The sequence below is a fragment of the Ambystoma mexicanum genome, chromosome 4p (assembly GCF_040938575.1).
Source record: "Ambystoma mexicanum isolate Mex_15411 chromosome 4p, UKY_AmexF1_1, whole genome shotgun sequence".
NCBI classification, from domain to species: domain Eukaryota; kingdom Metazoa; phylum Chordata; class Amphibia; order Caudata; family Ambystomatidae; genus Ambystoma; species Ambystoma mexicanum.
In genome coordinates, this window is record NC_090927.1 from 1,058,840,201 (window position 1) to 1,058,857,778 (window position 17,578).

The 17,578-nt window shown below is 43.9% G+C and overlaps 1 protein-coding gene across 1 annotated transcript in view; it reads right to left on the bottom strand.

Annotated features, from left to right (window-relative positions):
- Window positions 1-17,578, bottom strand: part of RFX6 (regulatory factor X6) — a 491,384-nt gene that overhangs the window by 106,939 nt on the left and 366,867 nt on the right. The window contains exons 10-12 of the mRNA XM_069605240.1: window positions 9,900-9,949; window positions 8,379-8,538; window positions 3,710-3,854 (exon numbers count right to left, since the gene is read on the bottom strand). Of these exons, the coding sequence (XP_069461341.1) occupies window positions 3,710-3,854; window positions 8,379-8,538; window positions 9,900-9,949 (355 nt within the window). The remainder of the gene's footprint in view (window positions 1-3,709; window positions 3,855-8,378; window positions 8,539-9,899; window positions 9,950-17,578) is intronic.

Sequence of the window (17,578 nt, forward strand, 5' to 3'; positions counted from 1 at the left end):
TGTCCCACAATCAGTGCTGCGAGAAACGGGACATTCATCGTAGCTGTATATACGTGTTTGTTGTTTGCGCGCACTTTTATACTGCGCGGGGACACTTCACCTGCCTTCGTGTGGTGGACGTGTTTACGCCTGTGTGTGTCTTTTGGCGTGCGCGGGTTACCTCTATTCAATTCCATGAATACGTGTATTTTGCAAGCGTGTGGGCGTTCCGTGTATTTCCCAGCAGTACTTCCCCAGTTACACCCTCATTTTCACGCGTTGTTCCCCATTCCACGTGTTCCGCCCCCTTTTCGGTGTGTGCGCTACACGTTGTGCGATTTCGCTGTGCGTGTCGCGCACGGCATTTTGGATGTCGCAGTGACTTGTGCGCCTGTGCGTGCCACGCATGGATTTGGCGCACATCTCGGGAAAAACAGGCTCAGGGCCTTCCATGAATCGCACGCATGCACGTGGGCTAGCTTTTTCCCGTTTGCACCAGTTTGCGCCACAAATTTCGGAGCACATTTATTCCATGAATTACCCCCTGTGTATTTTATTTTATTGCCAGTGGGGGTGCATAACACATTGCCTGTGGTTCTCTCGTGTGGACATTATTCCGAATAAATATAGATTTTTTGTCAGACCATAAATTGTGTCTCTTTGGTTGTATGCGACCCGCCATCTTTTGATGTCATGTTTCTTAATATATATATATATATATATATATATATGATAAGGGGCCTCATTACGACCCAGGCGGTAAGTTACCGCCTGGGTCGTACCTTTACCACCATGGCGTAAACTATGTTTACGCCATGGTGGTTGGCGGACTTACCGCCCCATTCCGAGGTTGGCGGGGCGGTAAGTCCCCAATCCCCATTTACCCTTCCCCATTCCCATTTTTGCCCCATAGGGCATAATGGGAGTGGGGAAGGCGTTAATTACGCCACCGTAAATTACGGTGGCGTAATTAACATCAAGGTCCCTTAGCGCCATGGATTTTAACACCTGCTAAAAGCAGGTGTTAAAACCTCCATGGCGCTAAGGGACCTCGGAATCAGGCGGTAAGGGTCGGCGCTGTTTACGCTGCCGTAAACCCCTTACCGCCTGAGTCGTAATGAGGCCCAAGGAGTGGTTATCCTAAACCATGTAATGTTGGAACCTGTTTTCTCATTTGTGTAATCACTTTTGATCTTTGCTATATAAACACATATTTTTTTAGTACATTTAGGTGGAATGATGATTTCACAATTTGTCTATATTCAATGAGGTTCTTTGAAATTTCAAATTTATGTAGACGATTTCAATGTAATTTTCCTCATCTTTTTATTACATTTGCTATTTTGGCTGTTGAAGGATGTTGGTTTTGCCTGCCACATTATCAGCTTGTGTTATGAGAATTACTGCCAATCTCGATTACCGGTCCCACCACTCGTAATCGGTCAAAGTATGCCTGATTACAAGTGGCAGAATGGCAGCATAAAACCCCATGGGGATTTTGTTGGAATTACCTTGGGTGGTAATTTTACTGAGATGATTCCTCCAGTTGCTGGTGTTAATGTGGAGGAAATACTTCAGGCCAAGGGCCGGCGACTTTTTCTCCACGTTACCACATTTAAACAATTTAATACAAATAAAATACCACCAAACTCGTACTATTGCATTGCAGTAAAAGTGGCAGTGATCCCATTTCTAGTACTTTTTTACCACGCTGTCATACTCGTGCTGAAGCACAGTACTCGTAATGAGACACTGTGTGTTTGTTTCCAGGCTTGTACAACTCTCATGGTGTTAGCAAAGATTTGCATTACTTTTCATGCAACACATTTATTTGTAGTTCTTCAATTCATAGTAATAATGGCAAGACTACATTGGGTAGCATGCAAACAGCCTGCCGTACCCAATAAAGGGCGTCCCTTCAATCAGACTTGTTAACTTGGGCTTGAGACCATTAACAACCTAAGACACTTTCAGTAGCGGATATTAATGCAAGGAGCTGGCCAATCCTGCTGCACTCTCCACCTCACCTGTCCCCTCCCAGGCTCTCTGCACAGCCCTGGCTTCTCATTTCATCTCTAAAACTTAGGACATCCTGTCCTCTCTCTCTTCCTCTCCCCCTCCTCCCTCTACTCCCTGCTCTTCCTCTGACCCTTCTGCGGCCACCTCTCCTCCCTCCCTCTCTGCCGTTCCCCTATTCTCCTCAGACAAGGTTTCTAGAGAAGTCCAATCTATGAAAGTCTTGTCAAAACAGGTTCACCCCTGTTCCTCCAAAACCATCAAGGACCACATTGACACCCTGGCTCCTGCTCTGATTGATTTCTGCAACCACTCCTTCACCACTGGAGCCTTCCCCTCCCCCTGAAACACTCCCTTGTGCACCCTCTTCTTAAAAAACCCTTTGCCGACCCTTCCTTCTCGGATAACTATTGTCCAATCTCCATCACTCTTTTCCTGGGCAAACTCCTGGAAAAGCTGGCCATCTCCCAGCTTAATCTTCACACTGAATCTGTTGGTTGTCTCCATGACCATCAGCCTGGCTTCAGAGCTGCCAGAAGCACGGAAACTGCTCTCCTGAACATCTGAGAAGACCTGCTCTCCAACCTCGAATCCAACACCCCCTGTGTCCTCATCTTACTTGATCTCTCTTCTTCCTTTGACACGGTCAACCATGCCATTCTGCTCAACTCTCTCCGTGATAACCTGGGTATCACCGATCAGGCCCTGGCTTGGTTGACCGCCTTCCTCTCCGATCGACCCGCCCAGGTCCAACTTGGGTCCTTCCTCTACTCTATCGCTACCTCTACCTGTGGCATTCCCCGGGGCTCTAATCTCTCTCCCTGGCTGTTCAACCAATAGCTGGCACTTCTTGCCCACTGTATTACCGCTCTCTGCCCCAACTTTCAGTGCTATGTGGATGACACTCAACTCATCTTCAGGCTCCCTTCTTCCACCTCTTCTACTTCTCTCATCTCTGACTGTCTGTCCGCCATCCAGGAGTGGTGCACCGCCAATGATCTCTGCCTTAATGCCAGGAGGACCGATATTCTCCTCATCGGCACACCTGCTGCCTCCTTTCCTGTTACTCTCTTGTCGGCCTCTCTTGGCCCTCTTCCTGCTCCCGCCTGTGAGGCTAAAAACCTTGGGGTCATCTTTGACTCCACAATTTCCTTCTCTCCTCACATCTCTGACGTCTCTAAGAAGTCACACTACCAGCTGCACCTCCTCACAGGTATTCACCCTTTCCTCTCCTTCCCCCGTGAAGCTCATTGTCTCCAGAGCTCGGGTTTTCTCTAGGCTGGACTACTGCACCAGCCTCTTTCTGGAATTAACCAGGTTTCTGAATAGAGTTAACCCGCATTTTTGGAATCCATAGTATTCCATGGGGATTTTGATGGATTTACAGTGAGCGGCAATTCCACTGTGGTAAATGCACCGATTTTTGTAAGTCAAGTTGAAAAGGTACCTCCAGTGTTTTTGGAAGTAACTTCTTCACTTCACCTCCACAGCTTGTAGTATGTCAGTGCGGTAATGTGGTGGTAGAGTGCTGCCAACAGATATAATGCCACTTTACCCACGGTTCTACCCACACCGCCATACTCGTGATTCGGCCCAATTTAGTTCTTTATCAAATCACACCTGTTCACTCATATCATTTTGTCTTTATTTCAGAAAAGCAGGGCTTTCCATTATGTTCCTTCTAGCCTGAAAAGAAAAAGAAAAATAGGCTTACTCTCTGAGTAGACTTCGGCATCAGAATCTGCACCCCCACACCCTGAAAGCAGAGCCTGGGATCCAATGCTGTGCAAGTCGACCTTCTCAATGTCCGACACCATTGAATTGACCACGTTCTGGTCAAAGAGGGCAGGTCGAGCAATCTGGAAACAGGAAAGCGCAAGTAATGAGTTGCCTGTTAGCAAAGACTGAGTAAATATAGTTCACAACACAGATGTCTGAGTAAATGCACATTTTGTAAAAACGCAAGTCAACCTTCTTTTCTATTGGATTCTGCATGCAAAGACGAATATTAAATGCAGCAGTACAAAATTGATTTGCAACGATGAATTCACTTTTAAAAACAAACTTCTGCATTCTCCTTGCCCACTTTTTTTCCTGCCACAAGATGCCAGTTTTCGCATATTTATTTTCCCAGTTCGACGTTGGTCATCATTTAATAAGCATGCTAAAATATTCATGTTTTCTCTCCAGAAATTCTTGGACATTTGAAACATTACTTTGTCAGCTGTGTTTCAGCATTATTTTCCCACCACTGCATCAATATTTTTCAGACAGACAATTAGGATGTATGCAGAATGACGGGCCTGTGATAAAATGTGCGTACTAAGCGCACCAGAAAAAGTGGGATTTTTACATGTCAAGCATGCTGAAAAGCTTAAAGATAATGGGCCTCATTACACGGAAGGCGGTAATGGTTAACGGCCACCGTTAATGGTAACGGTGACCGTTAACCATTACCGCCTTACTACGAGGTCCCTTAGCGGGTTGGTGCTTTAACGCCTGCTTTTTGAAGGCGTTAAAAACCAACCCGCTAAGGGACCTCGGAGCTAATTACGGCACCGCAACATTGCGGTGCCGTAATTAGCGCCTTCCCCATTCCCATAGAGCCCTATGGGGCAGAAATGGGAATGGGGAAGGGCAATGGCGGAAGGGGGATTTACCGCCCCACCAACCTTGGAATGGGGCGGTAAATCCCCTTTCCGCCAAGGCGGTGCCGGTATTTTACTGGCATGAGCCATGGCGCTAACAGCGCCATGGCTCACCGCCTTCCGTGTAATGAGGCCCAATGACAAGATCAGACATACAAGGGTTCTTCGCAATATTGAACACCAATATCAAAGCCGTCTCCCTAATGATTTAGTCAATTAATGCAGAGGTCACAAGTTACATGCCAGGCTAATATCCATAACAGCCTGCTGTACAACTCAACTCTGTCACCCAAAATTTACCGTACACTTAATCAAAAGCAAAAGGGCCAATTCACAAAGTTGTCAGCCAAAGTAATTGTAAGTTATCCCTGGAGAGAGACTATTCAATTAAAAACAAGTTACTAGTAGTACATTTGTCTTACTCGCAACTTACACTTGTCTTCGTCTTTCCAGGTGCAATTCAGAATTTCTCCTGAGATCATCTTTGAGTGCTGAATAGGCTCTCTCCAGGAGTAAGTCAAGTTACCACCTCTAATTTCTTTGCAAATCAGCCTGAACGCTTTGGCCAAGTTTCACTTTAAGGTCAAAACCAGAAGCTATTGAACGCTCTCACTTGAAGCCTGTACTTAGAAACTGCTGCTTAGAAATCCAGGGATAGTACGATGCAGCATTTCTAGGGTGATCTCAGGTTCAGACACTAGCGCTATTTCCCACTCTCCCTGCATGGCAGATTGTTCTCAATCGATTATGGAGACAGACATTTCCAAAATAATTGTACATTAATTTTAACATACAGTTTCAGTTTATCATAAGGATGTTCTGCCTCTATATTCCCAACCTTCCCATTTTCAGGTTAATTTGCCAAGATCATAGTCTTTAAAAATGGTTGAACTTATTATTTGTTTGTTTTCCAAGTTTTACACTCTTCTGCCATTTGGTCAACTTTTTCCTTGTCCCAGAGGTGCCGATACATGGTTTCTGGGTTGTCTTTATTCTTGCCACTATCGTAACTGTTGGTGTTTTCTAGTCTCTGGAGCTTTGTCTCTAATTGTAAAGTCAATCTTTTCCCGCCAGGTTTTACTGATAACCAAACTTATCACATAACTTTCTCCCCTAAACCCATCATGGGTTATTTTGCTTCAAATTGTCCATACATCTCGCTTACCACATCTCATGATTCAAGTGATTTGACTTCTCAGCAAATCACAAGATTCTGGTCCTTTCAGCTTCTCACCTCCTCCGAGGGTCCATTTTCTTTTCACCTTCCTAACACCTCCCAGCATCTTAGGCTCCCAGTTTGTGAGCAGCCACCAGCGTATGGTTCTCATAATTTATCAGCCAGTCCCAGGCTAAAGTGTTCTCAGCTTCTCACAACCTGCCAGGGTTCGAATGGTGTTTGGCTTCCTAACAGCTTTCAGGATTTAAGTGCTTTTGAATTTGTATCACCTCTCAGGGATCAACTACTTTTCCGCTTCTTACCACCTTTTAGGATTCCAGAGTGTTCAGGTTCTCATTACCATGGAAGGTGAACTGCTCTCGGTTTCTAAGCATTTCTCAGGTTAAAGTGTTCTCATGTTCTCCTCACATCACAGGTGCAAGGGTTCTCAGATTATCTGCACCTCCCAAGGTAGGGCACTCATAATTTATCAACACTACTCATGTTTTAGTGTTCTCAGATTCTCAGCACCTCTCAGATTCAAATGTTCTCAGATTTGCAAGCATGTGTCAGGTTCAATGGTTATCAGGTTCTCAGCACCTTCCAAGGTAGGGTGGTCATCATTTATCAACACTACTCAGGTTTTAGTGTTCTCCGTTTCTCAGTACCTCTAAGATTCAAGCGTTCTCTGATTTTCAAGCATGTGTCAGGTTCAACGGTTGTCAGGTTCTCCTCATCTCTCAGATTCAAGTGCCTTCAGGTTCTCAGCATCTCACAGGTTCAAGTGGTCTCAGATTTTCAAGCACATGCCAGGTTCAAGGCTTCTCAGATTCTAAGCACCTGCAAAGGTAGGGTGCGTATAATTTATCAGCACTACTCAGGTCTAAGTAATCGTAGATTCTGAGTACCTCTCAGTACCACATGCTTTCAGGTTCTCAGCATCAAGTGATCACATGTCCTCAGCAACTATCGGGGTTTCAACACTTTTATGGATCGAACCTGTGAGGTTCGACCCTTTACAACAGTTCTGCAAACCTTCCTAATTCAGGTGCTGGCTCTCGCTATAGAGCACAATTCAAGTTGCTAGGCATTCATGTTGCAAAGCAGTCATCCTTGCACATGCATGGAAGCTGTGCTTGTGCTCCATTTAAATTACAACAATGGAAACCTTCTTTTGAACATGAGGGAGCATTAACGACAGGTTTGAAGGTAGTGAATTTGATGAGCCTGTGTCGACGTACTATAATTCCACCCAAGGCTTCTCTTGTGACCCTATCCTTCATTGCAGCTTCACCACAAACACTAGTACCCGTTTTCAGCCTGCTTTAGTTGCCATTAGTATTATGGTGCCAAACTAGGAAGTCCTCTTTACGAACTGCGGCAAGTCTATACAGTGTTTATGTCCTGAGAATCTCCTACTGCTTTATCATGCCACGATCATTGTAATTATGGGAGTTTCTTGGGGATACAGTGATAGCAAAAGCTACACCTCTGTTTCTACAAGTTTTCTTGCTGGAGTTTTAGAAGCAGTTTTTCCTGTATCTAATAAATATTCCATCTCTGTTAAAAAGATCTTTTCATTTCAAATAACTCTATACGTAATACAAAATAAAATAATCAAAATGCACATTAAGATATTATAGACTCAATTTTCCCAAAAAGATTGTTTAAAAAGATGTAATGGCCAGTCATTGTGCAAAAAATTAGGTGCTGTCACATCCTGAGAAGCAATGTTAAGGAACTGTTGATACCACTATGATTTTACAAGGCGGTTCTGTGGTTTTGCTGATTGAACTTAATTTTGATGGAGAAAGAGAACTAAACTCTACTCAATTCCAAAAATGTGTCCCTCCACAGAGAACAAACACGGGCATCCACTAACTTATTATTTATCTTGTTTCTCTTATGCTCTGCACTTAACCCACCCCCCCACCCCCCGTTTTCCTTGCACTTTCCCCCTTTCCCTTCCCCATGCACTTGCGCGTTCTCAATGTCACTGGGCCTAGTAAGATCGTTTGTTTTTGTTTTTCTCCCCTGTTGCCCCTCCCTTTGCCTGGTCACGCTCTGAAACACCCGTGTATGAGCACGATATAAATAAAATATCATATCAAATACTCTGTTGTAAGGGATGGTTCGCACTCAGGAGCGCTACAACCATGCTTTAGCTCACTGCACCTTACCAGAAAAGAGATCTACATTCACATATAAGTCTGGTCCCACTCACAGGGGCCGTCAATTACCGAACAGCTAGGCAATTCTCTGAACCAGAAATCCATCAACAATCCCAGAAACTTGTTTCGACCCTCTTGGGCCTCCTACATATAGTGCACCTGAGCCCCTCAAAGCACAGTGAGTAAGGGGTCCAAATCTCTTAGTGAATTTCCCCAAGTGTTTCAAAATTTGCAAATATGCGGGATTCCCTCTACTGTCCATTCAATTCTACTTTGACAATCCTGCAATAAATAAGCACCACTTTAGCTCACTGGCCCCTGTCAATGAGCGCCCTCCCACCAGGTCTGACAGCATACTACCAGCAACCGAAGTCATTCAAGACAAATATAGTTTCCAATCAGAAATACCTGTGCAAGGTGCAAGAACGACGTCTGACGTTTCAAAGAGGACACGAATCTTCGGGCAATAGGCAATTTCTTCTCAGAAAGGGCACCCGGAAGATTTTCGAGGGATGCGGACAACCACTGCTCCCAATGTTTGGCAAAATTTCTGATGTCTGCAAGCAAACTACAAACGTATAACATATTTTAATTAAATTCATATGCTGCCAACAAATCGCACTGCACTGTATCCTGGTCTATTCACACTGAGTGTGAGAAATGTATTGATGCCTGTAATTTCTCCTAATTTTAATTCTTTGGGTGGTATTTTTTGACCATCCCACGTTTTCGAGTGGGGCTCATGTACAGTCAGCTTCTCATTGGTCAATAGAAAGCAGAGTATAGACGGGCTGTGAATGGGTCCCTGACACAGACCCCACCTACTGCATACACTCTTCATTTTTCCCTTCAGGGTAGATCTTAAAGTAGTTAACCTTTCAGTTTAGCCCGGCTAGCTGCCTGTCATCATAATCTGGCTGACCAACAGCGGACTACTGATATTTTTAGTAGGCAGCCAACACAGTTGTGCCCAGTAATGATTAAGCGTCTATGGAATCACACCTCCCCCACCCCAGTCCGCCAGTGCTCAAGGTCAGGGCATCACAAGCAGGACTAGATTGGGTACTTGCTCTTCTCACTGTGCCTCAGTAGTGTGCTGCCAAAGGCACTGTTAGGCTTGACCAACTCCAGGGGTCAACACTTCCCTTTTTTCGGGAAAATGGCTCCTGGTGACTAGTTGGAGTATTGACTGTTTTTCAGTTGGAACTGCGCCAAATCCTTATACATTTGAAGTTCAGGTTGCTGTAGTTTCATTATATTACTGTAGCTTGATGAATTTGTGGTTTGGATTAGGTTATTTATTTAACTCTGTCCCACTTATGCCTGAACAGTAGCCATGTGATCAGCCTCCTACTGAAAGAAGTGCTTGCTCTCCTTTTCTGCATTAGTGTTGGCAAACGAATGTGGGGTTTGGTGTGGGTGTATGTATGGGGTGCAGGTTCAAGATCAGGACCAGGCCACCCCTCTACCTAGTCATACTTTCATGTGATAACCCCAACAAATGATCACAGTGAAGCGTTCATTGTTGAAATGCTGTTAGACCTCTAGAACATTCAACAAGGGATACCCTGCCAAGACCACATTTGTTTGAGTACTCACAGTGCTATCAAAAAGGAAGAGACTTCTGACGATTAGCGTGGCATCAAAGATGCCAGGAAACTTTGATTTTTCATGTTCTTTTTAATAGCACTCTAAGCGCCCAAGTGTAGTCTTTACAGGTGTTAATGGAGAATCTGCTGGCAGTGCTAACCCAAAAACAGAAAGGTGGGGGGGTGCAGACCGAGCAGCACATTGGCTAATACCATTGAATAGAGCCTGCATTATGAGCATCCTGATTGGCCAGCAACCCACACCAGGGTGTAATATGCTTTATATTGTATAGTGTATCCAAACTATTTGACAGACAAGGGGTATCAAGTGCTCACTAACCTTTCAGGCATTTCTTGCATTGTGGCGGGTATGAGTACATCTGTGAGGACCTGAAACAGAGGACATGTTTACATATAATGCTTTGCTTATTAACACATGAAAATACTTTCTGGATAGAGCACTAGAGTCATTTTTGGCACCACCCACTCTACAAAGAGTCATGGTATCACATAAACTATAAAAGAACATATGCTTGGAAACATATCTTTAAAAAAAACAGAAATAAACAAATTCATACTTTCAATTTCCAGCTTTTGATGAATGGGCGATTGTGTGAAAGAACAGACAGTGTTTTAGTACAGACACTGCAAGCAGGAAGGTAGTAAGAAGCTACGTTATAACATGCAAAATACTGCTTTTAGCTGAAGCAACCGTTTTATCCATATACTGTTTTTGTGTTAATGCACGCAACTGGTTTCTCTTGAAACTCTCACGAGGAGAAAGCAGGCATTGTTCACTGGTATCTCTTTTGACACTAACAAGAAGACCTCTGCTTCCACATGGTTTTAGTGAAGGCCATTTCGGGAAGGATGTGATATGGGGCCCGAGGCATCAATATATTTGGGCCATTTCACATAAATCACACCAATGCCAGAGAATTCTGCACTGCTGGCAGGCAATTTTGCTCCCACGATTATTGCACGCACAGACCTATCCAAAAACAATACGGCAGTGCACAGTTGCCTGCAAGAGGTGGAAAAATCCCTTTTAATGTGATTCATGTGATTTTGTGTTCACATTCAAAGCACATTTTTCAGGTCACAAAGTGATACTTAAAACTTGTCAGTTACGGAGTAAATCAAGAGTTTCCACGAGCGTCTCAGATTTGCTCCTATAACCTCCTTCCTGATTCACAAAGCCTAAAGCTAGAGCAAATCCGGATCTGCCTGGAGCATCGCTGAGATGTCTGTCAGCAAATCTTTGTAAAATCATTGTTATCAAACTCAAAGATGCAGGTCTAAAAAGAAGGGATTCCTGTGGAATCCACCTGCGTTTAGCACGTGCTAAAAGCAGCCCGTTACACTAGGAATCCATTGTAAATGCTGTCTGCAAAGTGCCATTTGCAGGAGGCATTTACATCTTTCACATAACAGGAGTAAAATGAAAGTGTATATCCTCTGTTTTGACTCTCTCCTGCTAATGTTGGCGGTCCTCTACATGCAATTCCCTATTTTTGTAAAATGAGCCGCCTCACAGTATCAAAATATTAATATTTTTTTTTTTTTAAATTAACAAATTGATATTCAAAAAGAAAAAAAAATTGGAATGAGAATACATTTAAGAAAACTCATGTTGCATGAAGGCTGTACTAAAAACAAGCATGGATGAATCCAGTCATGTTGGCTGCCTTGTGATGACAGTATTTTCAAAGTTCATTCAAACAGACACACTTAGGAAGATGGGAGCGAGGTCGAAGGGAATGCAGGTGGAGCGTGCAGGCAGGGAGGATACAAGAGGGGTAGATGAATTATCATGAATGTGAGCATCTGTGAATGAATGGGTGTAAGGGAGGATGTGTGAATGAATTCATTGGGCATAAATTAAGTGGAAGGGTATTGTGCTAGAGGGTTGAATAAAATATTTTGAAGATGGATGAATGAATAAACAAATGTGAAAGGGCATATGTTTGTGTGAGGCAGTATGGATGAATTAAGGCATAAGTAGTATATGAGTGAATGGATAATAGACTCATTCAGTGATGGATAAAGGAGTGTGAAGATTGGTGTATCAGTGAAAAAGGAGGATCATTGATTGAGGGATTGTGAGTAAAGCAGTGTGAAACTCACAGTGCTGCTGCATGATGTGACCCTGCTGCTTACCATGCCGCTGCCAGTAAATGATAGAGTGTGTAACCCACAGTAGAAGCGTAGAGGAGTAATGGTACAAATGCTAGCTTCTTCCACTGCCAGTTCACGGTCCCGGTTTCTGCAGTTTGAGTTTCTGAGGAGAGTGTCAGATATTCGTCAGTCGCTCATCCTACCAGCAGCCATGTTCTAGAAGATATTCAGTTGACACTGTCAAGTCCGACCAACCCGCATTGTTATTTCTGTTTTAAGAGCATTTAGGCATGTGTGTCCGAAGGGTCAGAAGACGAGTCACGTGTGCCCATGGTGCTAGGATGCCGTGGGCTGAGGAGTGATACGTAAATTGGCCGTAAAGGTTCTGATATGTTTCATGCCTCTTGTGAGGGGTCATCAATTGCCATGTGTGGGGGACTTAGTTGGCATGCGACGAGTCACGTGTGCCCCTGGTGCTAGGATGCCGTGGGCTGAGGAGTGATACGTAAATTGGCCATAAAGGTTCTGATATGTTTCATGCCTCTTGTGAGGGGTCATCAATTGCCATGTGTGGGGGACTTAGTTGGCATGCGACGAGTCACGTGTGCCCATGGTGCTAGGATGCCGTGGGCTGAGGAGTGATACGTAAATTGGCCGTAAAGGTTCTGATATGTTTCATGCCTCTTGTGAGGGGTCATCAATTGCCATGTGTGGGGGACTTAGTTGGCATGCGACGAGTCACGTGTGCCCCTGGTGCTAGGATGCCATGGGCTGAGGAGTGATACGTAAATTGGCCATAAAGGTTCTGATATGTTTCATGCCTCTTGTGAGGGGTCATCAATTGCCATGTGTGGGGGACTTAGTTGGCATGCATATTCTGTTCTGAAATGTAGAATTTTAATGGGTTAGTGCATGGCGCAGCCTGAGACCTTGAAAGTAAAACAACCTGAAGCCACATCTAGCAGATCAGAACATGGCATAATAAGGCATGCAAAAAGGCCTGAAAGTCATCACAATGTATTAGAAGTCGTAGAAACAGCTGGAAAGGGCTTAAAAGTCTGGCGTCCTTTCCATGCTGCTACCACTCAGTTCTTGCAGACTGGTCCCATTTCCCTTTCTCACATTGTCAGTGTCAGCGTGTTAGCCTCTCAGTCTCTCCATCTCTCTCATACCTTGTATCCTAAATGCCACAAGTATCTGGGAATTGGCTGATGCAGGAAGAGGGCGGTCCAGGGACTTCATTTATTACTGTAGGCTAGGGCCATGGGCCATGGGAGGCAAGAATGTTGGTTCAGGGAAACAGCTGTTGAGACGCCAGGCACCCCTTCTGACTTCCTTAGTACGTAGGTTAGCAGACTGAGTGCCATCTTGACCCTCACTCTAACTTGCCCTGGGGCTATACTCCATGTCCCCTTCGGAGCTTTGTCCAATGTGGACCCGAACAAATGTTAGCCCATCGGCATGTGTAGTAATCAGCATCAATGTTACAGGGATAACACGTGTTCCCTCAATAGGACACAGTTAATACATCTGGAAACATTAAAACATGCCACCTGTGAGGTCATTAATAAAGTGGTATTGGTAAAACTGGCAATATTTGCAAAGCATTGTTGGTTGTATCTCCCGCCCTGTACAGCTTCGGAGGTATATATACCTCAGGCAGTAGCCCATGGAAATACCTCTGAATTAACTAGCAGATTTTTAACCTGAAAATCCTCCAAGTCATACTTACCTCTACCCCAGAGGTCGGGGGACATTTGTAAAATGTCCACAGCATGGTGGTTTTAAAGGTTCCTTCCCCACACAGAAGGGAATCACGGGTGTTGCCCTTTAATCACATATTTAAATGTTGCATTCAGGACATGGGAAACGCATGATAAACTGGGCATTTCTAATGACCACCCTCTGACCACCTTTCTCATGCAATGCATAGAAGGGTCTCAATTTCTCCCTTTGTGTATTGAGAATATGTTGTGATATCAATCACACCCATGCACTATCCATTTGACCATCAATATGTGATTACTGAAAGAAAACAGTACAATACATGATAGCAAGTGCTATGTCTGGATTATAATTACTATTAGGCCTGTGGTATTTCTAGACTTGGGCATATATTTAAATACCTGTGCCAATGGTGGTAATTCCCACTGGTGGGACTTTATCCAAAACATCTTCTAGTAGGGCCCTAATGAAACTGGCATGAAATACATTGGTTCTCTGAAGTCAAAGTGAATATGCAGCATATTTATTTAAAAAATCGGAAAAACCAAATGCAGTTATTTTTATTTTATTCCTAAAACAATCGAATAGGACTGACATGTTAAGAGCTTTTTTGGGACACATACAAATGAAGCACAGAAAGTTCCAGAATGTAAAATGAACACTAACACTAAATCAGCCAATCCATCCAACAAGGTACAATTTGAGAAGTAAGGGTTTAAAGGGAAAAGGATTTTAGAATTACTGTGTGAAAAGGAGAACTTTCCAACTGCATCAGTAAAGCCAAACATGCATTGTTTTCCTTGTAATTTTCATTCAATTAAATACATTTTTTATTTATAGCCAGGATAGCATCAAGCAAGTGCTGTCTGTCATGTGACTGGTGATATTTTTCCTGCTCAAATAAGTCTACAATATTGGTGTGATGCAATGGGGATCACTGGGATGCAGTGCAAGTTGATTAGGGTAGGGCTTGGTGTCCCAAGAAATGACACAGCTGCAATATGTTCAGAGGTAATTGTGCAGACCATTGGTGGTGTCATGTTTTCCTGGTGGTATGGGGTTGTTGCGCTCAGATCTTTTCACTTCTTCCCATGTCTGTGCATGGTGCTACAGCATACATGACTACACATATTTTGGTACCCAGGTTGGTACCTGCCTTCCCATATAAAACTGTTTTCTGGTACAGTGTGAAAGCATCAATATTAGGTTGTGATGTATTCTGTGTGATGAACTGCCACCGTTTGGGTTTCCATGGCAGCCTAACAACACACAGGCTGGGCTCAGCTGGGCATGATGGTGCTGGCAGTGGTGGCAGTGGTGTTCTAGATGCCACGCAAGGAATGTATGTACTTTATTATCTGCAAGAGTATGCTGTTTCTCAAAGAGACTGTGCACATGTTGGGGGCGGGGCATCCATTACTAATCTAGCCCCTGTATCTGTTCTATGATTCTCTGTATCTTTCTCCTTTCCATCAAATGTGCACATTCCATCATGGACGGTGATGGATCATTTTCTTTATTTTGATCATCTTGATGCTCGAAATGTGCCGTCCAGATCCATGAATCTCTGCTACTTTCCCACACAAAAGTCACCCGAGCATGTCTTTCACAACTGCCCTGATAGATTCTATGCTCCTCCCTATCTTCCTCCCATGTGTCAACTAATGCATCTGTCTTGTTCACTCAATTCAAGAGGAAAACATTGACTTGTGCATCCTCAGAGTTTCTCTGATCCCCCTAATCCTCACATGTTTGAAGCACAATCTGGACCCATTTTATTTACTCAGAGCATGGGTCTCACTTACAGTCAGGTAATGGCAAGGAATGCCTTGCATCTCCTCCTGGCTTCAACAACCACTGGTATTTTCTCCATACTTCTATAGGGATCTCTGACAAAAAAAGCAACATTCATGTGTATGTGTATATTAGGTCATCCACGCTGCTCACACTCTCGGGGATTCCCTCTACCTAAACCGAACAGATTGCAATTGTGCTCCTTACCCACTTCAAATCATTGATTATGTCACATAACATAAAACACCTACCCTAAAAATAAGTGTCTGAGTCTCCAGTCACTCGCTACCTTTACCGTTCATACTTGTTACTCAATGTAACTATCTCCACTCCACTTTATTAAACTTACCCTATATTTCCTAAGCTCATGTTCAACAACACCGCCATGTACCTCTAACGGTTACCTAAGACTAAAAGGAACTCCAGCCACAGGTTCACTGTTAGAGCTCATAATGGTAAAACTTTGTTGAACTTCATAATAAGGTCATCTGAGGTTCGATCTGGCTAAACCACCCAACATGTTTGTGATTCCAGGTTTTATGAAATAGGTTCAACCATGCCTGTCTAGATCCATCGAAACCTCAGCACATTCAATGTCTCAATGAATCATAAAGTTCAGAATACTTAAGAGCATGTGTCCCTGTTCAAACTCATTTGTTCCAAAAATCAATTCCCTACAAATGTTTGTAGGTTCTTCACAGCAGTGCCGCAGTTTACCAACCAGTTGCAGCAACTGCAAAGAAGTTTAAGGGCCCCGGTTCATATATCAGTGCACAATCCAATCATTCATGCTCTATTTTGCTATAATAATGCCCTTTATTCTCTGCTCACTGCTTACTGCCTTAATCACCACAGTTGTCTACCCAAAGACCCAGGCCAACCAATCAATTATCACCTGGGGCAGGGATGCAACCAATCAGGTTGCGTGGATCGCGGGTTGAATCTACTGATACAAATCTGCGTTTCAAGCAACCTGATGGCCTCTTCACCTACCCCATCATCTTCCACCGCCTTCCCTACGATTCCTTTCCCTTCCCTTCTAATTTCCACTCCCTCCCACCCCCAGTCCCACTTACCTGTTACTTTTGCAGGGGCTGTGCCCGCTGCTGCTGCTGATCCATATTCGTTCTGGGCCTCATGAAAATGGAAGAGGGGCTCCATATTGATCCCGCCTTCCTGATTCATGGCGGCCATCTTAAGTAAGAGCACCCAGGGTTTCCGGATTGCAAACCGGGGTGCTAATAGCAATAACACCCAAACCAGCCCGCACACCCTGTGTAACATTGTAAATACAGAATAGTTTTGTCATAGTTTTATTTTTCTGCATAATATGTATATTTTGATATACATATTTCTAAGAACGTTTTTATTTTGTTTGATAAATTGTTAACATTTGAATATTACTTCACTAAATCACAAGTAATTTTGTGATGAGTAACTAAAGTGTAATAGGAATGCAATAATAATAAGAATAAGAATTAAATAGTTTGTTTTAAAGGACTAGCAAGAATGCAACTAGTGGGAGCAAACTCCTGCAATGCCTTGGATTTGATGATGGTGGTTCTTAGAAGGCTCCCAAGCAAACACAGGATTGAATCATTATTGGGAAACATCGGGCCTCATTAGCGCCATGGTTGCCACCGGTACCGTACCGAGTCCGCCTTGGTGGATGGCGGAATTACCGCCCTACTCCAAGGTGAGCGGGGTCGGTAATTCCCCATTCACCAAGGCCCTTCCCCATTCCAATTTTTGCCCCATAGGGCATAATGGGAATGGGGAAGGTGCTAATTACGGTACGGCAAATTGCGGTACCGTAATTAGCTCCGAGGTCCCTTTGCGGGTCCCGTCCTTAACGCCTGGAAAAACCAGGCGTTAAGGGAGGACCCGCAAACGGACCTCGTAGTAAGGCGGTAAGGGTTTACCGGTACCAGTGCCCTTACCGGTACCGGTAAACCCTTACCGCCTACCGTGTAATGAGGCCCATCATCTTGAAACAGAGAATCTTAACTAATAGCACCGTGGGATTCTGGATTGCAAACCCGGGGTGCTAATAGCAATAATACACGTTCAGGCCTGCCGGATCATGTGGTAACGGTACTGGGGCCCATCAGTAAGGGCCATGCTGCGCTTGGGCCTGTACCTTCGGCCCTGGGCTTTTACCACCGGATACAGCTTGGCGGTTTGGGTATTACTGCTTAAATAAATACCCCAGACTTTGAAATTAATTCTCCACTTTACCCCGCCAAGCCTGAGTTCATCACACCCATGATACCTTTCACCCTTTGTGACATGTGAATACAGAATATTTTTTTAATATTTGTATTATTCTGCATTTTATATATATATATATATATATATATATATATATATATATATATATAT